The 24,860-nt window shown below is 42.4% G+C and overlaps 1 protein-coding gene across 1 annotated transcript in view; it reads right to left on the reverse strand.

Moving 5' to 3' along the window:
* Positions 1 to 24,860, reverse strand: part of CSGALNACT2 (chondroitin sulfate N-acetylgalactosaminyltransferase 2) — a 97,101-nt gene that overhangs the window by 24,259 nt on the left and 47,982 nt on the right. The window contains exon 2 of the mRNA XM_077453955.1: positions 1,923 to 2,931. Within this exon, the coding sequence (XP_077310081.1) occupies positions 1,923 to 2,571 (649 nt within the window). The 5' untranslated portion in view covers positions 2,572 to 2,931. The remainder of the gene's footprint in view (positions 1 to 1,922; positions 2,932 to 24,860) is intronic.

A 24,860-nucleotide genomic window follows, 5' to 3' on the forward strand; every position in this document is an offset into this window, starting at 1 on the left:
ACCATGTATGAGCAGGCTGATTGTACCCAAGACGATCTATCGGGCAACTTATTGCCAGCGGCTACAGCCGCTAGCAAAAATCACTACCTTCTCCCGGAAAGGGACGACTATCAACCAGGAGAACATAATAGCTCAGTGGGAAGTATTCCCCTATCAACACTGGCTGTGGTGATGTGGCCATCGAGCAATTTTCTTTCCTGAAACCCATGGTTGCAGGAAAGAAAATCGCATCATTTATAGCCTGCCTTAAGCGATTTGTTTTGTATAATTGTGCCAATTTTCCAGTACTTCAAAGCACCTACTGTGGAATTATGTTCTTGGAACTTACAAACCAGAACATGCCATTCTACAGACCATAGATTCTCCATATTAAACTCCATTCCCCACACACATTCCCTATAAGAAGTATTGCCTAGAGAGGAGCTTTTTGGCACAATGCACAGCACTGAATGAATGGCAAGAGGTCACAGTCTCACTCAGAGGTACTGGAATATCACTGCCATTTCTGGCTATGACCATTCTTGGCAAAATTATATTAGGCTACTTTCACACTAGGGTGGCACCGGTGTTAGCCGTAAAGCACCTCTCGTTTTAGCAGCACTTTGGTGACACTTTTCCGGCGGTAGCAGGGTGCTTTTAAACCCTATGAAACCCGTGATGCGGCGCTTCCAAATAGTTTTTCAGGTGCTTCAGAAGCGATGCCCATTCATTCCAATGGGCAGGGGCGGTCTAACAGCGATGTATACACCGTTCTCACACTGCCCTCAAGATGCTGCTTGCAGGACTTTTTTTCCCGTCCTGCAAGCGCACCGCCCCAGTGTGAAACACGCTTGAGAGGACGTTTTTAGTTGCCATTTTTAGCGCTATAACGACTGAAAACTGCCGCAGTGTGAAAGGGGTCTTAAAGTTTGATGTAGGTACACTGAGTAGACTTTTCTGACCATCGCTGTATGCAGCACAACAGCATAATGAAGCTCAATGCTATGGTTTCATTAATAGACCTGTTAAGATTTCTACTTGAGTGGTCACAACAAGTATAATAGTGGACATAGGTTTTTAATACATAGAAAAATTAACTCAAGACAATTTTATTTTTTATTTATTTTTTGGACACGAAGTTAAAATTTCTGTCTGATTTTAATTTATTCAAGTAATGGAAAGAAGAAAAAAAAAAAAAAAAAAAAAAAAAAAAAAGCACTGGATCTCAAAGTAGTAGATGTTCTCAGTCAGGTCCTAATGAGTGTAGAGCAGCCTTTTGACCTTTTCAACACAGAGGAACCCTTAAAATAACCTTCTGGTCTCAGGGAACCGCTGCTAAATAAAGACTAGCTCTACAACTAATGATACATTAGTGTGATGGTCAGTGGCAAGAATGTTCCTTGCACTTGTGGTCATTGGGAAGAATTACCCACTTACAGATAGCTAAAAAGTTCAATGGTGTCAGTGGGAACTTTTGAGAGGCAGAGATTGCTCAAGGAACCCCAAACAACCTCTGGAGGAACCCTAGTTGGGAAACCCTGGTGTCGAGGGAATGGTTATTCTTAGGCAGTTCTTTTAGGAGTAGTGCCTGAAGGTATGCTCTTTTTTTCTTGCAGGGGTTGGTTGTGCAAGAAATTTTAACTTTTATCACTATAGTAAGTTGCTGTAATAAAATGGTTTACTGTTACTAAGGGCTAAACAAATCCAGTGTGACCTCACTACGATAAAAAGCGTACTCCTATGAATATACAAAATAAATCTAAATGTTATGAAGAATGTTGGGAAGTAGGAAAATCATCAATTCAAAGCTTTGAGAAATAAAAGGACATCAATCTATAGGACAGCTGGTATTCACGATGCTGCACCCATTGTAAGCATGGAGCCCTTCCACCTACATGTAGTATAAATTAACAGAAATAGAAGGCAGCACACATTTTTCATACCTTCTACAAAATCAGCTTCTGTAAATAAAACTTTATCCCCTCCTCGGTTTTCCTGGTCCTCATCATCCTCATCTGGATTATTAATGACCTCCAGGCCAGCTTCTATAACTTCGACCAGTTCATCTCTCCTGTCCTTCCTAATTGGCTTCTCCTCTGGGTGCCGTGTCAGACCCATCTCCAACTGATAAACCTTCATAGCATCAAAACTCTCAAAGGGAACAACGGCATACTCACTAGGAAGTTTAGCACCCACCACAACCTCAGCTTTGTCAATCTGTGAGTGCAAAAATTCAAGTAGATCATTAGAAGGTTGCTCTTTGGTACCCTGGTGTCCGGCACCATTGGCAAGTTTCTTATCTTGTGCGGATCGCAGTTTCTCACTCATCTCCTGAAGCTCCTGCTTTAGCTGGGCAATCTGGCGTTTTAGACTAGTTGCACGACTTTTATAATGCTCCTCTTGTTCCTGAAGAAGAGCCTGGTAGTATTCCTTGCTATACATCTCTCCTGCGATTCCAGGCAGCGATCCATTTCCTTCTGGGGTTGGTGCACATTCCAAGAGATATGTGAGAAGCATTAGGCTAAAAACCAGGGCAAGTCCAACAAGTAACCAACGGGTCTTGCCTTGTAGATAAAACCCTCTTCTGGGCATTCTCCTGAAAGTCGTGTTGTATCCTGTACATGAAGGCAACCTACCTACTCTTTAAATAAGGATGATCTCCTGCCCAAGATATAGTATCTCACATCATTGAAATTATATGTTAGTTGTTAAAGGCAATAATCAAGTTCAGGCCATCCTGATTTTGTGTGATAAGCTCATTAGGTTGGAGGTAAGTAACCACAATATAAAAATTCAAGTCCTCATTTACAAAAGGGAAAAAAATAAATCACTCCGTCATCAATCTAGGTCTTCACTTGATAAATATGTCCCAACAATTCTCCCCGAAGTCTGGAATTCCATTCATAAGCTTTCCAGTCGCGCACGCAGGCTTCCTTTTATATTCTCATTTTTCTAAAAAAAAGAAAAAAAAAAAAAAAAAAAAAAAAAAAGAAGAAGGAGTAATTAAGTTTTCTGAGGAATGACAATAAAAAAAAAAAAAAAAAAAAAAGAAGAAGGAGTAATTAAGTTTTCTGAGGAATGACAATAAAAAAAAAAAAAAAAAAAAAAGAAAAAAGAAAAGAAAAGAAAAGAAAAGAAAAGAAAAGAAAAAGAAAAAGAAAAAGAAAAAGAAAAAGAAAAAGAAAAAGAAAAAGAAAAAGAAAAAGAAAAAGAAAAAAAGAAAAAGAAAAAGATCCAATTAAAAATTAAAAGTTCAAAAATCCTCCAGATAAATCATCATCTATCTTCCTTACCTGCCAACAAATACCATAGAGTGTACGATTTGCATGTTATCCAAACATAAGACCCCCTTCACATCCAGCAATTTGGATTGCTGACGGAAATCGCCAGAATTCTGCACAGTGATTCCGAATCGAAATGGAGTGCTGGCAAAACACAGCACACTTGTTCAGATGCCATTCATTTTCAATGGTACGTAAAACATGGTGCGGCTTCACCGCGATTATCGCGCAGCAAATTGCATTGCGCCTGCTCCTTTTGAGCCACAAGATGAGATTTATCGCAAGGCAAATCTGCACTGCATTTAGGTGCCACTGAAAATGAATGGCACTCGAACAAGCATGCTGTATTTTGCTGAGCACTCGGAAACGTGGGCAGAAATGATTTATAGTACTAAAATATATTAGTATTGTTTAGACTTTTGAACTGTGATTGTTTGTGGCCTTTGCAGTGTAAATACAATATAAAGTATATTATTAACTTATTTGGATAACAGTGGCATTAACATCACATTACAATGCACGCTATATAGGATATTGTTACAAAGTGTTCTCTAGCACCATGTCCATGCGTGTTTAGTCAGTCTCTACAGACAGCTCTGCGGATATGGCATCACCCCAAAAAGAACGGGTAGACGAGAACCAAATTACATGTACAGAAACCAGTCATATGGGAGACATTTAAATCACTTTACCTGCAACTGCATAGGGAAAAAAAAAAAAAAAAAAAAAAATCATGAAAGTAATTGATGTTCACTTTTTAGCTTTTCTTTTTTAGTACAATTTGCAGGTTTGTACCTAAATTGTGGCCCCGAAAAAAGGGGCATCCAGGATTCACACATGACTGTACTGGGAAGCCCTTTTCTTTATTGTCTTGGGATAATTAGGAAGCTGAATCCTGGGGCACAAGAATGGGCACACCAATCATGGATGCATGGGATAGAGTTATAAGTGATGTCATAGTGTATGATAGTATTATAATATGGCCACACACAGGGCTGCTGATAGAAATCAAGGGGGCCCCATACAGAATACCTGACAGGGAGCCCGCCCTTCCCCCAAGATAGTAAAACTCCATTTCGCTAAAAATACAATAAAATCATTAATAGCAGACAAAAATACAAATTCCTCCTAAATCTAAAAGATAAAACTGAGTTAATAAAAATGAAGATGAGATGAAAAAAAATAATTATATATATATATATATATATATATATATATATATATATATATATATATATATACACATACACACACACACACACACACACACACACACATATATATATATATATATAGGCTGGACAGTTGGAGCTCTGGGAACAGTGAGACAGAGGGAGAGTAACAGAGATAAACTCAGGAGCAAAGCTATCATTAGAGCCCGCACCAGGAGGGGAATTCGTGAGGGACGACCGGCTTTCAGCAGCTGGAGGAAGAGTTCTGCAATTGTCGCCCATCACTAATCCCCCTCCCTTTGTGGGTCCCGCAGTGTGCTCAGGCCCCCTACAAGAGAACCGGTGGTCCCCCACCATCAGTGGTCATAGACACAGAAACACCCGGCGATAAATTGCCTAATGCCACGTACACACGAGCGGAATGTCCAACAGAAAAAGTCAGACGGAAGCTTTTCATCATATATTCCGATCGTGTGTATGCGCCATCTGACTTGTTTTTTTTTTTTATTATGACTGACCTAGAAATAGAACATGTTCTAAATATTTCCGACGGAACCAATTCCTATTGGGAAAACCACTCGTCTGTATGCTGTGCCAACGGACCAAAAACGACGCATGCTCTGAAGCAAGTATGAGACGGAAGCCATTGGCTACTGGGTATTGAACTTCCTTTTTCTAGTCCCGCCGTACGTGTTGTACGTCACCGGGTTCTTGACGATCGGACTCCAGTGTGATCATGTGTACGCAAGACAGTTTCAGCAGAATTCCATCGGGAAAACCCTCAGAGTTTATTCCGCTGGGAAAATCAGTCGTGCGTACAGGGCAATAGGAAACTGAATAAACAGTTTCTTACTGGTGCATAGATTTGTAACGAGGTAAACAAAGAATACGAACAGGTTATAGTCCAACTCCAGCGGACATTTTGTTTTTATAGTTTTTAGATGGAGTAGGAAAGGGTTTGTTTGTCTGCTTTTAAATGTGATTATCCCTATATTATTTAGGGAATTTTTCGTTTTCATTCCGAATGGTGTCTGTATCCGTGTAGGTGATTTCTCTTCATGTTCCGATGCCCATTTTCCAGACAGGAAGTCCCCTCATATGGGGACACAGACCACAATAACATGCTGTGGGAGGTTCCAACTCCTCACTCTAGACTTTGTTTTTATTGCTGCCTGTCCCCATTCCGGAGATTTCCTCTCACTACCTGTTCTCTCCAACACAAACATGAAAGCTGAAAGAATTCTCCCACTGGGAACAAAGACAAGAAGCAATAAAATAAATAAAAGTGAGATTCTTTTACTTGTATACTATTCTGGTTTTCACTTACAAAAAAAAAAAACAAAAAAAAAAAAAAAAATAACAGCTTCAACAGGTAAATGACAAGCAGTTACAGGTTTCTTATGTATGGAAACCCTAGAATAGCATTTCACGCAAGTACCGGTATGCGATGGAGAATCGTCATGTCACGAAAATCGTGAGAGAACTGTGATCTTATTATTCTAAGCAAAAAAATTGTGATTCTCATTTTGGCCAGAATCGTGCAGCTCTACGGATTAGTTTTATTCTAGTTCATTCAAGTGTGGATTTTTACCCCGCAAAAAAATGCATTTGAAAGACAGCTGTGCAAATACAGTGGGACATAAAATATTACAACAACCACCATTTTATTCTCTAGGGTCTCTGCTAAAAAATAATATATATATATAATAAGGATTTTTAACTTAAAACCAACAAGTGTCAGAAAAAGGTTTAGTCTTTAAGTGGTTAAACTTCCCTCATTTAAAGACAGAAGTTCATTCCTTTGATCTAAAGAACAAAACTATAGTTAGCTCAGTGGCTGAGGAATGTTGTGAAACTTGGCAGACTGCCCGTTTAGTTTTTTGTCAGCTGTTGGCTTGAGTAGAGAACTCTGCATAGAATCGGAAAAATCCTTTAAGATCTCAAAGGGAGGAAGAATCGAGATCTCGATTCTTAACGATTAATCATGCAGCTCTACAATAGCGTTTTTTAGTCGCATTTAGGAACGTCACCCTTTTTTTTGCCTGTTTTTACAGTACATTACAGGGAAAAAACAAACAAACATGGTAGTAGCGTTTTAGGAGCGTTCAGTGTTTTTCTCAGTTGGAAAAACACAAAAAAAAATTAAATTAAAAAAAAAATTGTTTCTGCTTCTAGAGGCTGAAGCTCAAAAAACCAATAGCCTAAAGTAGTGTAGATGGACACAAAATAACACAATTTAGCTTCTAGAAGCAGAAAAAAATGCTAATAACGGCTTCTAGGAGCTTAACAAAATGCTAATATGCATGGAGCCTGTATTTCTCGATTTAAAGTGTAGCAGGCTATCTTACCTGTAGTATCGGAAGACACTCTGCAACATTGTTGCAGTGACACCGTTTTCTGCTAGTGCCAACAAAGACTCTGTGTCATCACATCCGGTCAGCAGAGTGATTAACACCAAGAAGCAAAGCATACATGGAATTGTAGTTCCAGGACTAAAGTTAAACATTCAGATTAACCTGTATATAACTACAAGAGCCAGCATGCTGTGGAGCAGTGGTCTTCAAACTGCGGCCCTTTGCTTGCTTTTATCCGGCCCTTGGGGCACTTTTCCTGCCACTGATGCAATACACTATTCCTACCACCGATGCCAACAAAGAGGCATAATTCCTGTTACGAACATCAACAATGGGCACTATTTCTCCCATTGAAACCAATGATGAGACACTATTTCTACCACTGATAACATAATGGGGTACTATTCTTCCCACTGACACCAACAACTGGGCACCATTTCTCCCACTAATGCCAAGGATGTACCGTTTACTGACACCAGGACAATTTCTACTCCCAATGACCAGTCTGGCCTCCCTAAAGTCTAAATGGGCATTTTGTTTAGAAAGTTTTAAGACCCCTGGCTTTAGACCAGTGGCGTCCAAACTACGGCCTGGGGGGCCCTTTTCTTGCCTTTATCTGGCCATTGGGGCACTATTCCACCAACTGACACCAATGATAGGGCTTCATTCAACCCTACTGACACCATCAATGGGGCACTATTCCTCCCATTAACGCCAATTATCAGGAACTGATGCCAGGGCATTTACTACTACCTATGACCACAGTCTGGCCCTCCTAAAGTCTGAAGGATAGAAAACTTTGCTCTGGAGAAAAAGGAACTAGAGACTCCATTTGCTGATCTGAGATTTCTCAGACCACACGAGGCACTACACCACAGATAAAGTTGTATGGATGCTGTATACAGACATCATTGCTTAGTCACCTTGCTGACACCTGTAGTGCTGCAGGACACAAAGCCATTGAGATACAGAGACACTGTATACAGACACCATTGTCCTTTCACCATGCTGAGGAAGATCCTGCACTCTTTACTTTATAATCCGGGCCAGTTGCGTTATTTGGCTGTGATATTCAGGAGTTTAAGTACACCAATGAGAGTGGCTAGCTGAAGATACAAATCCTTCTTCAAAAAAAGGGACTGGAGTTACACGTGCCATATGGGCGCGCACGCACACACACACACACACACACACACACACACACACACACACACGGCTCTGTATATGCAGTGGGTGTGCGGGACAGTTTATATGGGAAGCCAAGCCATTGAATGTAGATTTGAATACAGTGTTTGTCATTGGGACCGTGGATTCAGGAGTTGGAAGGGAGAGGTCTGACATAAAGAGGGTCAGTCTTCTGCTGTCCTCCTGCCTGGACTCAGAGCCACATTTCAGTAGAGGTAACCAATCCGATATAAAGTGTCATATTGGGATTTATTTGCCATTTAAGTGTGCCTCTGCTTTTGGGGTTATTCTCAGGTTTGGAATCCCCTGAAAACGGCCTGAATACAGTATTGAGCTGTAGTGCTCTTAATCTCAGTTATTGCTCTCCAGTTAATTACTTAAAGCGGAGGTCCACCCTAAAGTGGACCTTCTGCTCATCGGAACCCTCCCCCCCTCCGGCGCCACAATTGGCACCTTTCAGGGGGGAGGGGGGTGCAGGTACCTGTACAGCACAGGTATCTGCACCCACTTCCGGGATAGCTCTCTGCGGAAAGGGGCGTACATTACGCCCCTTTCCGAAGGTCCCCCGCTGCCTGCTGGGAAACACACAGATCCCAGAGGCAGCGGGTCCATTCTTATTGCGCAGCGCGACTCGCGCATGCGCAGTAGGGAACCGGGAAATTAAGCCGAAAGGCTCCACTTCCTGATTCCCATACCCAAGATGGCGGCGGCAGCACCCGAGAGATGATCGAGAGATCGGCTTCGGGTGCTGACATCGCGGGCGCGCTGGACAGGTAAGTGTCACTATTTTAAAAGTCAGCAGCTGCAGTATTTGTAGCTGCTGGCTTTAAAAAAAAAAAAAAAAAACCGCAGACTCCCGGCGGACTCCCGCTTTAAGTATATATACGGTTACAATTTTAAAGCAGAATATGTTAGATATCTATTTACTCAGCGTTACATTTTTTACATCTTATCAAAAAAATGGATTTATATATTGTGTTATTTGCTTTAAAAATTAAAGTGTATTTTGAAAAAATAAATAAAAATTGCGTTTGAAAAATTGCTATGCAAATACCTACCATTTTATTCTCTAGGGTCTTTGCTTAAAAAAATATATACAATGTTTTTCTAGCAGAGAAATACAGATTTTTACATGAAGAGAAATGCCAGAATTGGCCCGGTAGGGAAGTGGTTGGGGGGATTCAGATTTAGCTGCATGCTAAAATGACCCGTTTAGACGCGCAGCCGGTGTCCGCTGTGTAGTCGTGGCGACAAGTGGTTCCTTGAATACTGTGTACAAAGTGCATCCAGATCTTCGCAGAACAATGCGGTGACCTTTGGTGCCATCCAATAAACTCTAGAAAAGTGAAGCACGCCTACACTTTGCCGCGCATCAGGCCAGCATTGTGGTGTGAACGAGGCACACAAAAATCAATTGTTTTCTAGCGCTAAAGGCAGCTAATAGATGATTTGATATTCTTTCCTACTGATGGAGGGGGAAGAAAATCTCTCAATTCCCCCATTGACACAGTAATGCCCCATACACCCGGTCGGACATTCCGACCACAAAATCCATCAGATTTTTTCAGATGGATTTTGGCCGCAACGTATCTTGCATACACGCGGTCACACAAAGTTGTCGGAAAATCTGATCGTTCGGAACGAGGCGACGTACAAAAACGTACAACGTAGAGGCCAGTAGCAAATAGCTTTCGTCTCCAAATTTTTTCTGAGCATGCCTGCCACTTTGTAGGAATTCTCTACACTATCGGAAAAAGTCAGATCGGATTTTGTTGCTGGAAACTCCGACAGAAAAAGTCAGATAGAGCCCACACATGATCGGATCTTCCGACAACATAATCCAATCAGACTTTTTCCTTCTTAATTTCCAACTGTGTGTATGGGGGCATTAGTATGGGGGAATGCCTCCCACAGCAATATTGCGTACTTTTTTTTTTTTTGCAAAGCTATCGGGCAAATAATGAAAAAATATATAGTAACTGTAACAATAATGGAAAAATACTGGTAATGGTGCACAGTTCTATCCCTCATAAACAGGGCCCACGCCAGCTTTCGTCTACGTCTCAGTAAACAGTTGAGAAGAATGTGACTCAGCACTGACTAGTCATCCTGTCGGCTCACACAGGAGAATGGATAGTCATACGTGGCCAGGACAGTGTAAGGGGAAAGTGAGCAGGACCATCTGGTTGTAATTTCTGGCCTCATTTCACTGGAGGAAGGTCTGAGGGATGAGGCCCGGAACCCACAGGAAGTGAGCGATGGATTCCTGAGAGCAGAAGAGGGGAGACATGGCCTGTACTGAGGCTATTATCCCTGAAGACGTGCGGCCCTCTACCATTACAGCATAAAGGGTGGGATGGGCAGCGGAAACCAGAGGCTGGTTGCTGAGGAATAAGAAAAGGCTGGCAGCAATCTGCTTCAAGAGTAACTCATTCAGTGCTTGTAGAGTGAAGGCACACCACAACATGCATTATTACATGAGTACTATATTAGCACCTCTGCCTTGCAGCACTAGAGTCCTCGGTTCAAATACCAACCAGGCCACCCTCTGCATGGAGTTTGCATGCTCTCCTTGCGCTTGTGTTGGTTTCCTCTCGGTACTCTGGTTATCTCATGTACTACTGATTGGTTAATTGGCTCCAAGTTAGTATGCATGTGATATAGGACCTTAGATTGTTAGCTCCTTAACCACTTGACATCCGCGCTATGGCCAAATGACAGCCACAGCACGGATGTGAATTCCCGGGAGGCCGTCATATGATGGTCTCCCCTGTGCACGCCGTGATCACCGAGTCACTGAGACTCGGGTGATCAGCGATTCGAGTAAGGGGCCTTTCCCGGCACCTTACCATGTGATCAGCTGTCAGCTAATGACAGCTGATCACATGATCAAAACAAAAGCTCGGTGATTGCTTTTTTTTCCTACTCGCGCTGACAGCGGGAGGATAAAAAAAAGCCGATCACCGGCTCACCTTAAAGCAACATCAGTCCTGAAACGGAAGAGGCAATTATGCCTCATATATGCCATCTGAAAGTGCCCATGAGCCGCCCATCAGTGCCAACTAGAAGTGCCGCCCATTAGTGCCCATCACAGCCACCCATCACTGCCACCCATCAGTGCTGCATCAGCGTACATCAATGATGAACAAAAAAATTACCCGTTTTAAAATTTTAAAACAAAATGTTTTTTTTTTTTTTTTTTATTCATTTTTTTTTTTTAATAAAAAAAAATAAATAATAAAAAAAAAAAAAAACAAAAAAAAAAAAAACAAACATTGCACAGATGATCAATGACCAAAGGAAAGCTGTATTTGGGGGAAAAAAAATGATAAAAAAATGTATTTGGGTACAGTGTTGTATGACCCACGCAATTGTCAAAGTGCATCAGCGCTGAAAGCTGGTCTGGATAGGGGGGGGGGGGGGGGGGGGCTTAAGTGCCCAGTAAGCAAGTGATTAAGGATAGGACTGTTGTGAATGTACAATATGTAAAGCACTGTACTATATATACATACACACAGCAGTAATAATCTGACCAATACGCTTTCTGCATACAGAGGCACATCCCCAATATCACATATGAATATAGCCATGTCCACCATAAGGCCAAAAAAAGGGGAGGGGGTTTGGGACTTTGGATGGAGGTACATATATAATGTACCTCATTTAGAGTACATAAACCAAGAAAGGGGGGATGTGGAAATTTAAATGAGGCAATTGACTTGTGGAGGTAGAGTGGTTGGTAAACATTATTTGTAACAATAATATAAAACAGATAAAAAAAAAAGTATTTTCATATATCTGCACATACACATGCCAAAAACGTAATAGATACATATATGTCAACTTGGCAGCACATAGAGATAGTAGGTAATAGAGTATAATAGAAATTATTTCCCATTAACAGGCATAGGTAACCCATATGCAACAGAGCTGCTGCAAGATAGATGCACAGACACACGAGTGGTTACAAACTACTCAATGAATTTTAAATGTATAAAAGATATATATGGGCCAGTGAATAGGTAGTAAGCCAGGCTTGAGCTTGGGCTTGAGCACCCCATGGAAACTTGACGAGGTTTGCAAGTATGGTGTTCTGGAAAAAAATAAGTAAAAATAAATAAATAAATAAATAAAAAATGTAAAAAACGTGTGAGAAAAATATAAAAAAAAGTGAAAAAATGTGAGAAGTGAAAAAAAAAAAAAGGATATATAATGCCAAGTGTATATTCTAATGAATGCTATGTGTGTATAAATATACATACACAATGGTACATGGGTGTATTAAATGTGTCAAACAATAAAAAAAAGGAAGAAAAAAAGGGCTAAAAAATAAATTAAAAAATTAAAAAGTAAGGTAGGTTCTTGAAAGGGGGAGGAAAATCTGTAGCATTGTGGGATTAGACTACTGTTGTATGAATGAATGAATGAATGAATGAAATACTTTTATAGCGCACAATGCAAACTGAATCCCCTCTAGGCGCTGTGGCGAACTTTGATCATCTGCTACAGTGATGTATTACCAATTTAACCACTTCCCGCCCAAGGCACATCATATGGCTTTCAGTGGGGATATCTGAATGATGCCCGCGGCTACAGGCACCATCCAGATATCGTCTTTTAGGCTGGGTTCACACTGGAGCGATGCGGGAATGCCGCGAATCCGCTGCGTTTTCCCGCATCACATGCCTCCCGCCGGCAGTTCACACTGCCCTATGCGGACTGCTGGGAGTGTCAGTGAAACCTTAATGACACCCCCAGATCAGTTCGCATATCGCAGTGCAATCTGCAAACTCGGACAGGAATCGGATCGCATGGTGTGAACACCCATGCGATCAGATTCTGCTGCGGACCAAAAAAAGGGTCCTGTGCGAGTTTGGGGCGGGTGCGATGCGAATTCAGCCATACTATCTGTATGGCTGAACTCGCATCGCACAGAGATCGAATGTGATTTGCACTGCAGTGCGGTGCGGTGCGAATCACATCCGGTTCTCGCTGCCGCAGCGGTGTGAACCCAGCCTTAGAGCCGGCGATTCTGTGCACTGTAAGAATGATCATAGTGGTGTTGCCTCCCGCCGCCCTCCGATGCTTTTCCAGGCTCTCCCGTGCCATCGGGGACCCAGAGAAAGAATCCGCCGCCGCTGGATGACGAGCATAGATATTTCCGAGCACAGTCATCTCTATGACCAGCCTGGAGGAGAGATGTGGGGTGTTTTCTCTCTCCATAAAGAGGACCTGTCACACACCATTCCTATTACAAGGGATGTTTACATTAATACATATATAATAGGAATAAAAAACTAAATAAATAAAAAAAATTTAAGAGAAAGTGTAAAAATAAATAAAAAAAAGAAGTAAAGCGCCCCGGTCAACTCACACATAGAAGCGAATGCACCCATAAGTCCCGCCCACATATGTTAACGCTGTTCAAACCACAAAAGTGAGGTATTGCCACGTGCGTTAGAGCGAAAGCAACAATTCTCTAAACTGATAACCTGTAAAACATTTTAAAGCGTTGCCTATAGAGATTTTTAAGTACCAAAGTTTGGCACCGTTCCATGAGTGTGCGCAATTTTAAAAGCATGACATGTCGGGTATCGATTTACTCGGCGTAACATCCTTTTTTTTTTTTTTTTTTTTTTTTTTTTTACAAAAAAAAATTGCCTTTACCGTTTTGTTTTTTAATTCATGAAAGTTTTTTTCCCCCCAAAAAAAGCGTTTGAAAAATTGAAAAATTGTTGTGCAAATACTGCAACATAAAAATTTGCAATGACCGCCATTTTATTCCCTAGGGCAGTGATGGTGAACCTTGGCACCCCAGATGTTTTGGAACTACATTTTCCATGATGCGCTACTACACTGCAGAGTGCATAAGCATCATGAGAAATGTAGTTCCAAAACATCTGGGGTGCCGAGGTTCACCATCACTGCCCTAGGGTATCTGCTTAAAAAACAAATCTAATGTTTGGGGGTTCCGAGTAATTTTCTAGCAAAAAAATAATAATATGATTTTTACATGTAGGAGAGGAGTGCCAAAAAAGGCCCGGATGGGTTGAAGGTTGAAGTGGGTAAAGGATATCCTAAACCAAGAACAAAAATGATACCGTAGCCCAGGGCTCGACAAACCCCGGGCGCCTGGTCGCATTTGCGCCTAGAATTCGTGTCCTGGCGACTGGGGCAACGCTGCTGGGGTATCCCGTCTCCATTTGGACCCCGAACTCCCCCGCGCAATTGCATCGGGCCGCGCCGGCCAGTAATTGAGGCCGCGGCTTTGCGGCCTTCTAAAATCTTTCGGTAGTCTGGCGCCATCTTGTGGTGGATGTAGAAATTACACCCTATTCCAATAATGCTAATTCCTAATGGAGTGAAGCTCCCCTGCCTGTTTTTCACTGCCCGCCCATTTCCTTCCCAAAGTGAAGAGAAGGAAGTGATTGCGGGCGTCTTGGCGCCTTTTGCCCAACGGTGAGTGTGGTGGCTGGTAAATGGCTTCTCATTATATTATATATATATATATTATTAATTTAAATATATATATATATATATATATATATATATATATATATATATATATATATATATATATATATATATATATATATATATTATTTTTTTTTTTTTTTGTAAAAAGTAAAAAAAAAAAAAAATATTTTAATTAAGGAAAAAAAAAAGGGGGGGGGGGGGGGCTGCGGCGCTATCTTCCCCTCACTCGTCTCCATGTCAGGCCAGGGACAGGTCCGGATCGCCGTTACCGACCTGGCTCCTAACTTTTTAAGCTGGCTCCTAGATTCCAAGCAAATTTGTCAAGCCCTGCTGTAGCCTACCAGTCCTTACATGTGTTGGCTGCATTCATTTTCTTTTATCAGCCTTACCCTACTCTATTTTCACCTGGTGATCCTGCCAGTGGCCACATAACTATCTATATGATCATACAAACAATTTACTGGGACTAGGCCATGGTGCAATCAATTCTGATAAACCAAAGATCTGCATGCACGTCAGAGAACCAATCATGATTCAGGTTGATAAAGGGATTATTTTTATTACGAATCCTTTACTACAAAATAACTTGTGTACAACCAGCCTGCCCATACGTGGATCAAAATGTGGCTTGTCTCCGATGGACCGGCTGAATTTCGATCCATACAAGGCCGGCTTAAGTCGAGTTCTCATTAACATATGATCCTAAGGCCTCATGCACACGAGACGCAGGTGAAAACTCTGCTCAAAAAAGCTGAAACGCGCGTTTGCATGCTGCGTTTAGCCGTGTTTGCGTTTATAAAGATAACATCATGTAGACCCTCCCCAAGCTCTCAAAGCATGTTTTTTTTTAACAATTTCTGCTATTTTAATCAGAGTGAGCAGCAGCAGCATAGAGAGCAGTTGTACACTTGCATTTGCCTCTCTTTTTGTGGTATATATTTTGAAATGGATCCCATATTGAATATATGTCAGGAAATGCTCCTGATGTTGCTCTTGATGAGACAGCAACGTCGTCGCAAATTTCGTGAGAGGTCCAGAGTCAGAGCTCGTCGATATTGGACCCATCCGTTGATGGGACAGCGAATGTCCGTTGGATATTTCACAAACATGTATGTGCAGCTGCGTACCGACCCCGACAAGTTTTTTTAATTTTAGCCGGATGTCCATTGTCACATTTGATCTGCTCTTAGAAAAAGTACGACCTGGTCTGACATTCATGGACACCAATATGAGAAACAGTGTGTCACCAGAGGAACGTCTGTTGGTAACGATCATGTATGTGTATATATTTATAAAATATATTTATCTATAGATGTACAGATGAATTTTTTTCTCTGTCCCAAAATAATGTCTATTTATAGCAAAATTATCCAATTTTTTAAAATATCTAAAATTTTCTTGTGGCAATTTTTAAAATGTTTTCATTTATTTTTTAATCTTAATATATTTTTTTATTCATTTTTTCTAGTTTCAAATGATTTTATTTAAAAGCAAATCTATGTTAGATTTTTTTATAATAGTTTTAAATTTATTTGGCCAATTTTTTAATATATTTTTATCATGAAATATGTATTGATTAATATATTTTAATTCTTTGCTGCTGTATATGGTAGTATAATATTTTTAATGCCTTATTAAAATATCCAGAATCCTAACCCTAACCATTCATCCTAACCCTACCCCTAACCCTAAACAATAACCCTAACACTAACCACTAACCCTACCCCTAACAGCTAACCCTATCCCTTACACTAACCCTAACCCTAACCCAACCCTTAATCCTAAACAATAACTCTAACCCTAACGGATAACCACTTACCATAACACCCAACCCTAATGACCAAATTACATTGCCGCAGATGGTCACAGTTGACTTTGAGGCCATGTATCTCTGATGCAGAAAAGCGCATGACATTTTGCAAACCCAACTTTGGGGCCCCCTATCTCGGGGTCACTTGGTGATAGGAACCTCAAATTTGGATATGTTGTAGTGCATACCAAATTTGTGGTTCCTGGCAATAAGTGGCCCCAAGATATGGGCCCCCAAAGTCGGGTCGCAAAATGTCATTCTCAGATCATATTTCTGAGTTTTCAGGTCCAAAAAATTGGGTTCCTTTAAAAACACTTATAAACGCAAACGCGGCTAAACGCGGGTGCCGTGTTTAGCGTCTGAAACATGGAAATTTTTGCGTCTGAACCCATTTTTTTGCTTCTGGAAAAAACGATGTTAAACGCAACTGCATAAAAGTGGCAAAAAACGGGACTGTGTGCATGGACACATAGGATAACGTTGAATGAATGAATGAATTAAATACTTGTATCGCGCACAATGCGAACTGAATCGCCTCTAGGCGCTGTGACGAGCTTTGATGAATGAGTTCAGGGGCAGTTGAAAAAAAAAAGTGTCCAACTGCATCTGAACACACGTTTAACAGCGTCTCGTGTACATGAGGCCTAAATCTTTAACCCTTAGTATAAAAAATAAAATAAAAATAAGAAAATTGAGCTGGAAGTTCCAGAAAACAGCATTTAAAAAAAACAAACAAAAAAAAAAAAAAACGTAAATTTGCAATTTTGAAGTTATACTATGTGAATGCGGACATAACAAATATAATGTAGGTATTGGCCAAATTCAGCTGCAAAAGTAGAAATGCCCTTTAATTACATGGCAAAAGCAAACCTTCCGATTGGCTGGAAGAGGTTAAATGTGATCGCGCACGTGCGTACACACAGACAGACAGACAGACAGACACACACACACACACACACACACACACACACACACACACACACACACACACACACACACACGTGAACTCCAGCCAAACGTTTCTTTCAACACAGCAGCGGGAAGGGTTAGAACTTCTGTTACATTTGTATTTATGTCTGTGTCCCAACTGGAAACTATTCCCTCTCTTTTGGAGACACAACACATAGGAAATTTCCTTTAAAATTAGGGTAAAAATTAATTTTGCCAGCTTTCCCCTGAACAGTGTTTTCATTGGAGGATTTCTTCAGCTCCTGTTCTGACCACAATGGTGAACAAGAGAAGAAAAGCGAAGAATGAATCTTTTAAAGCGGTACATCATGCAGCCGCTGACGTCAACCTTGAAGCATATCGTGCTGGAACTTCAGAGCTGCTTGCCGGTGTCTTGTAAAATAGTGTCCTCCATCAGATGGTGTCCTCTGCGTACTGCGCATGCGCAGTACAAAGGAACACAGATTACGAAAATTGCCGAGTCCAGGTTCTATCCCCACTATCCAAGTGGACATAGAGTTAGAATAAAAAAGAGCCGAGCGGAGCGAGGCCGAGCCCGAAGCGTGGCGAGCGAAGCTCGCCCGCGAGGGGCCCTCTCAAATTCTCAACCCTATGTTTGCTTGGATAGTGGGGCTACCTCCTCCACTCACGGCGCAGGCGCCGTTCAGCTTCGGAGTTTTTCCGAAGCTTCCTCTGCTCCGTACTGCGCATGCGCAGTACGGAGCGGACAGCATTTGATAGGCGGACTCTATTAGGCAGAACACCGGCACTGTGACGTCATCGTGGCTCCAGCCACTCACAGCGTCGGAGCCCAGAAACCTGGAAGTAACATCCGGGGAACATGTCGACCCCCCTCAGCGGTGACCGGGCGACGCTGTGGGGGCTTAGTTCTAAGGTATTTCATAATGAGCTAGTATGCAACACATACTAGCTCTTTATGCCTTTGCCTTACAGGGTTATTTTTTTTTGTTTTTTTGGGCATACAACCGCTTTAAAAGTTGAAACTCCGTGATAAGCAAATCTTTGTGTGCTTTGTGCATTTCTTCCGGATCTGTGCAGTAATCCAATGTGACACTTTGCCTCTGTGCAGGAGCTTCCTGTAATAAAGACCTGTCACTGCAGCTCTCTCATCTTGTGCAGGGTGAATGGTCCCGTCTCCGCCCCCTCACGTAGTCCCTCCCACAACTCTGCTCTCTGCACAGGCTATGTACAGCACAGTGATGATGTCACTGCAACTTTACAAGTTAATATCAGGGTTTACAAAGCCATTTGGTGCATACAAAGTGGATTTATAGCGTAGTAGGAGTTTAGGAAAATAAACCTGTCTGAGTGCTGCAAGCATGCTGAAAACAGCTGAAGCTGGACATTGCTAACCTTGGGTTATCCGGATAATTTAAACCAAGTGCGGATGAACGGCTGGCAAGACATACATCTGCACTGTATCTTCCTTGGAGACCTTACAGCTGGTATATCCCAATGCGCATTTGACCTTCCATAATAGCAGGTCCACCCGTTGTGGTAAGAGCACATCCTGACTTCAATGTTGGCGACGTCACATGGAGGATTTCTTTAGATTTGCTTGCCAAAGCACATTAATTTGATGCCCTTTTAAATTAATTTATGGACCGATTTGATCAAATTTTTGGACTTTCATGTTATTTAAGGTTTAATGAGTGCAACTCATCTATATATTTTGGCGTCTAATCTGCATCAAAAACACATGGACAGCCTAACACAGGGCTTGACAAAATTTATTTTCGCTGACTGTGATGGCCAACCGTTTACCTCTAAAGGGGGTCACTGATAAATGGGGACTCTGATATAATGGGGGGTGGCTCTATGCTGCCTGTCTAAAAATTGCAGGAGACCTCAGGCGGGGAACACCTATTGCTGGGACATTGTGGTCAGAGTCATACATTCCTGTCACACAGTATCCCCTCCTCTCCTCCTACACTCCTCACACAAAAACCCCCTTTCTCTGTTCCTGTTGGTGGGGCTCCTGGGATGTCTCTCACCTGGAAATTCGAGTTCAGCCGACTCCTGGGCCCCGCCCCAGGCTGCATTACCTGCAAGGCTCGGCCAGGTTACTCTCTGCCATCAGACAGAGCTGGGGCTCACCATCGGCTCCTCCGTGCATCATGATCGCCCTTTTCCCAGCCAGACAATCGGAGAAGATGCTGTCCTCTGCATTTGGGGATAGGGGGCAGGAAGCTCCGGCCAATAGAGAGGGGAAGAGGCCGACGGGCTGCCCAATCATCATTCCCCCATGCAAGGTAGTGATGTGTTATGCAGCCATTGGAGTAGAAAAAGTGAGGAGCTCAATGAAAGGCTGCCCAAGGAGTTTCTCATGCCTGGTGCCACTGCCAGTGGTGGATAGGCTGGTGGGAGCTCAGGCGCCGGAACCCGGTTTCTAGTCGCCGTGGGTGCCTGGGCTTTGTCGAGCCCTGGTTTAACGTGGATTCCAATAGCCCTATTTTGTTCCAGTGCAGTGAACAAAACTAGAACATGAGCATTTTTATGAAAAATGCACTGGAAAAACTGGTGGCATTTAATCACTGCTGTTTTTTTTTTATTCTTTGCTCAAACAAATAAAAAAAAATAAAAAAGACAGAAAGTTTGGGTAACAAAAATTTTCTTAGTTTCTATTATAAAATTTAGCAAAAAAGTTATTTTTCTCCTTCACTGATGAACACTGATGGGCACTGATTATCAGTACATGGATGGTCAGCACCCTGATTACCAGCGTAAACAGTGTGCTGACAGGCTTGCCGGTTATCAGCTCTCCTTTCCTCACACACACACAGCACATGAGAAAAGAACTGCCGATAACCGAAAAGTCTGTTTATTACATGGTTTGAAATTATTATATGGCGCTACCTAACTAAAAAATAAATAGTTAAAAAATATATATATATAAAAGCTGCATCAATATCAAATATGTGCAATATAAGAAAATTCACAATGTGCAATAACCAACCTTGCAATGAAAGTGCAACATTCAGTTCAATCAATCTCCATGCAGTGTAATTCAGGATGTACAGGGCACCCAAAGCTGTGACAGTCCACCAATATTCCACACTTCAGTGCACCCCTTATTACCTCTGAATCAGACCACTAGGGGCCATGCAGCACTGAAAATATACTGATGTCAAACGTAGTCCTCCTTATTTTCTCCCATCATCAGCTCACCATAATGGTCAGTAATCAGCATATATAAGATGAGAAAAGAGGAAAGGGGGCTCCGATAGTGTAGTATTTTAAAAACCGCTTTAATAAAAAATAATATCCACACTTACAAAATAGATGACAATCGCGGGTATACAAACAAATGGAACTTCCGGTCTCGGCCGCAACCGGAAGTGACGATCATGACACCTGGCTCCTCCCTGACTCGTTGCGTCACAACCACGTGACTTTATCATAGGGTCCTGTTTATTACATGTGATCAGCTGTGATTGGATACAGCTGATCACAAGGTAAAGGGCTGCTGTGATTGGTCTTTTACCCCAATTTGTGACCAGCTGTGTCTGAAGGACACTTCGGTCACAGAGCGTGCCCGATGTGGGAGGTGGGGGGGTGCATCTATAGTACCATGCTGTAGCTGTGTTTTGGCTATAGTGCGGTACCCAAGTGGTTAAGTAAATGTGACTTAATTACTGTATATACTCGCGTATAACCCAAGTTTTTCAGCACATTTTTTAGGCTGACCCCCCCGCCCCAGCTTATACTCGAGTGAGGGTGCAGCCTCACTGTACCCATCTGCAGCTACATCTTTGATAACTAAAACAGCAGGTGTCTCTCGCTGTGTCATGCAGTCCATTCGGCGGCCTTCCATTGTAACAAAGCCCCACCTTCTCCTCGTCCGTGATAGATAGAACACTGATACAATGCTGGGAAACTGTATCAGTGTTCCGTCTATCATGGATGAGGAGACGGGACTTTGTTACAATGGACGGCCGCCAAAAAGACTGCATGACACAGCGAGAGACACCTGCTGTTTTATTTATCAAAGGTACGGCTGCAGATGGGCACGGATGATACAGGTGAGCACAGTGAGGCTGCAAATGGGCACGGTTTACCCAGTAGCTGCTACATTTTCCCACCCTAGGCCAGGGCTCGACAAAACCCGGGCGCATTTGCGACTAGAATTCCAGACCTGGCGCCTGGGGCAGCACAGCTGGGGGTATGCTGTCTCCGTGGCCCCCCCCGGCGCGATCGCGTCGGGCCGCGCCGCCGCCGGCCGGTAATTTAGCCCCCGGCTTTGAGGCCTTCTACGATCCTATGGTTCCTTCTGTAATCTGGCGCCCTCTTGTGGTGGCCGTTGGAATTACAACCAGCAATGCTAATGGATGTAATGCTAATTTTCCCTGTCTGCCAGCCTATCTTTCTTCCCTTTACTCAGAACCCCTAAAAATTATATATATATTTTATTCTAACACCCTAGAGAATAAAATGGTGGTCGTTGCAATACTGTTTGTCACACCGTATTTGCACAGCGGACTTACAAGCGCACTTTTTTGGGGAAAATGTATTTAATAAAAAAAAAAAAAATAAGACAGTAAAGTTAGCCCAATTTTTTTTAATATTGTGAAAGATAATGTTGCGTCGAGTAAATCGATACCAAACATGTCATGCTTCAAAATTGCGCCCGCTCATCGAATGGCGACAAACTTTTACCCTTTAAAATCTCCATAGGCGACATTTAAAAAATTCTACAGGTTGCACTTTTTAAGTTACAGAGGAGGTCTGGGGCTAGAATTATTGCTCTCACTCTACCGATCGCAGCGATACCTCACATGTGTGGTTTGAACACCGCTTTCATATATGCGTTCGCTTCTGCACGCAAGCTTGGCGGGACAGGGCGCGTTTAAAATATTTTTTTTTTATTTTAACTTTTATTTTTATTTTTTTCACTGTTCTTTAAAAAAAAAAAAAAAAAAAAGTGTGTCACTTTTGTTCCTATTACAAGGAATGTAAAAATCCCTTGTAATAGAAAAAAGCATGACAGGTCCTCTTGTATATGAGATCTGGGGTCAGAGAGACCTCACATCTCATATTTACACTAAAATGCAATTTAAAAAAAAAAATTGTCATTTGAAAAAAAAAAAAAAAATGTCCCTCTAAGAGCTATGGGGGGCAATGACTTGGAGACAGGTGGGGGGCTTGGGGCTATCTTCCGCTCACTTGTCTCCATGTCAGGCCAGGGACAGGTCCGGATCGCCATCACGGACCCGGCTCCTAACTTTTTTAGCTGGCTCCTAGATTCCAAGCAAATTTGTCAACCCCTGCCCTAGGCTTATACTCGAGTCAATACATTTTTTTTTTTTTTTTTAAAGCCAGCAGCTACAAATACTGCAGCTGCTGACTTTTAATAATCGGACACTACCTGTCCCAGGGTCCAGCGATGCGGGGGGAATGAAGCCCCCCTCATTCCCTGCTCCGCTCGAGGTGCCGGCATGCTTACTGTGGGCACCCGGCTGTGGCTTCAGTGTCCGGCACCCACTGCGCATGCGCAAGCGGCGCCGCGATACATCGCACAGTCATCTGGGGCACATGACAGGTCCCAGATGACTGTGCGACGCCGAGGGGAAATGATGCCACCAGCCCGGGCAATGAAGGAGGCAGACTACGAGGGACCCCCTAGCAACAGGCATTTAGAGGGGAGTAAAACATTTTTTTTTTTTTCCCCAATTTTTTTTAATGAATTTTAACCATTTTCCGCCCACCCTATAACAGAAACACGGCGGCATAGCGGTTTCAAAATTCTGACCGGACGTCATATGACGGGATCAGGATTTTGAGCTGCTGCGCGCCCCCGGGGGCGTGCATCGTGGCGATCGTCGTTGCGGTGTGTCAGTCTGACACCCGGCAACTACGATTTATCAGCGCAGCCCCGAGGATGCCCACACTGGACCGCCAGGGACACCACCAGACCACCAGGGATGCCCAGCACAAGGTATGCCACCCACGACCACCAGGGATTCCAGTCAGTGCCCACAATGGATGCCAATCAGTGCCCATAATGGATGCCAAACAGTATCCACAATGGGCATCACTGATTGGCATGCATTGTTTGGCATCCATTAGTACAGTATAATATAATACAATGCCGCCCATCAGTGCCCATCTGTGCCACCCAGTGCCTATCCATGCCGCCTATCAGTGCCTATCCATGCCGCCTATCAGTGCCAATTTGTGCCACCTATCAGTGCCACCTCATTGGTGTCCATCAGTGCTGCCTTATCAGTGCCCATCAGTGAAGGAGAAAACTTACTTCTTTACAAAGTTTTGAAACTGAAACAAAAAAAAAATTAAAAAACTTTTCAAAAATCTGTATTTTTTTTTTTTTTTTTTTTTTTTATTTAGCAAAAAATAAAAACCATAGAGGTGATCAAATACCACCAAAAGAAAGCTCTAGTTGTGGGAAAAAAAATGATAAAAATTTCATTTGGGTACAGTGTAGCATGACCGCGCAATTGTCAAATTCAAAGTGCGACATCGCTGAAAGCTCAAAATTGGTCTGGGCAGGAAGGTGTTTAAGTGCCCGGGATTGAAGTGGTTAAGCAACTTTTTTTTTTTTTTGGTGGCTACAACCACTTTAATTCCGAATTCTTTGTTTTTGAAACATTTGCTCAATTTTCTAATGAATAGCGGGGTGAAAGCGATGTTAATGATGAAAACATTTAAAAGGAGCAGGATGGAGAATTTTTTCTTGAATGAAAACATTTCTAACAATGTATGTGGTTTTGGTTCAGGAAAAAGACCATTTAAACCAAAATCAAATTCTAAAAGCAAACTAAGTTTAAAGCACTTCCAAACAAAATGCGTCAAGTCTCTGTTTGCATCATCGAATGCATGGCAGATGTTTCATGGGGGGAAGAATGATTGTTAGAAAATCTACCAGTGTATGGCCAGCTTTTGTATGATTGCCGCTTTCTATAGCTAGAAGCACAATAGAATGAATGATGCCAAATATGACAACGAAACAACCGACATACTGCATGATAAGGTAGAATATACCGAATGCTCCTTTCTATAAAACAGTTTTCGCTCGATAGCAACAGGAGGTAAAGCACAGAAATAAGAGAATGGAAAGAAGATAGTTGCCCCCAATCTACACTCATTTACCTTTTAAAGGACACGTCCATTAGGGTGACCTGCCAGCAAGTCCAAGATCCACAATCATCAATCCAGTAACCGGCCATCCACAGAATTTCAACATTCAGCTGTTTTTACTGGCTAAAGTCCCTGATCCCTACGCAGACAGAGCAAGGACAATACACTACACATGGCAGAGTCTAACAAAAGCCGGCATTGTGTTCCAACTAAAAATATTCTAGTGAAGAATAACTATCAATTACTGTCAGTTAAGAGAACGAGTTTCAGCTGGTTTAATAAAAAAAAAAGGTTAACGTCTCCAAATACCAAGACGTCGTTCCCAGTGCTCCCAGTTACCTCCATCGTCCCAGGCTGTGTTCAGGTCACTCGGCTCCTGCAGTAGCTGCTGCCGCTCTTGTAATTCAACTCTACAGCACACTGGAGAAGTGCTGTGAGCAGCATTTCTTTCCTCGCACACACCATGACCACAGGGACCCGTGCACTGGAAAGGGATTAACCCATTTCATGCTCCCGAGGCCTAAAATGCACCCATGTG

The sequence above is a fragment of the Lithobates pipiens genome, unplaced genomic scaffold (genome assembly GCF_037356315.1).
Source record: "Lithobates pipiens isolate NorthernLeopardFrog02 unplaced genomic scaffold, aLitPip1_a1.2 Scaffold_25, whole genome shotgun sequence".
NCBI lineage: Eukaryota > Metazoa > Chordata > Amphibia > Anura > Ranidae > Lithobates > Lithobates pipiens.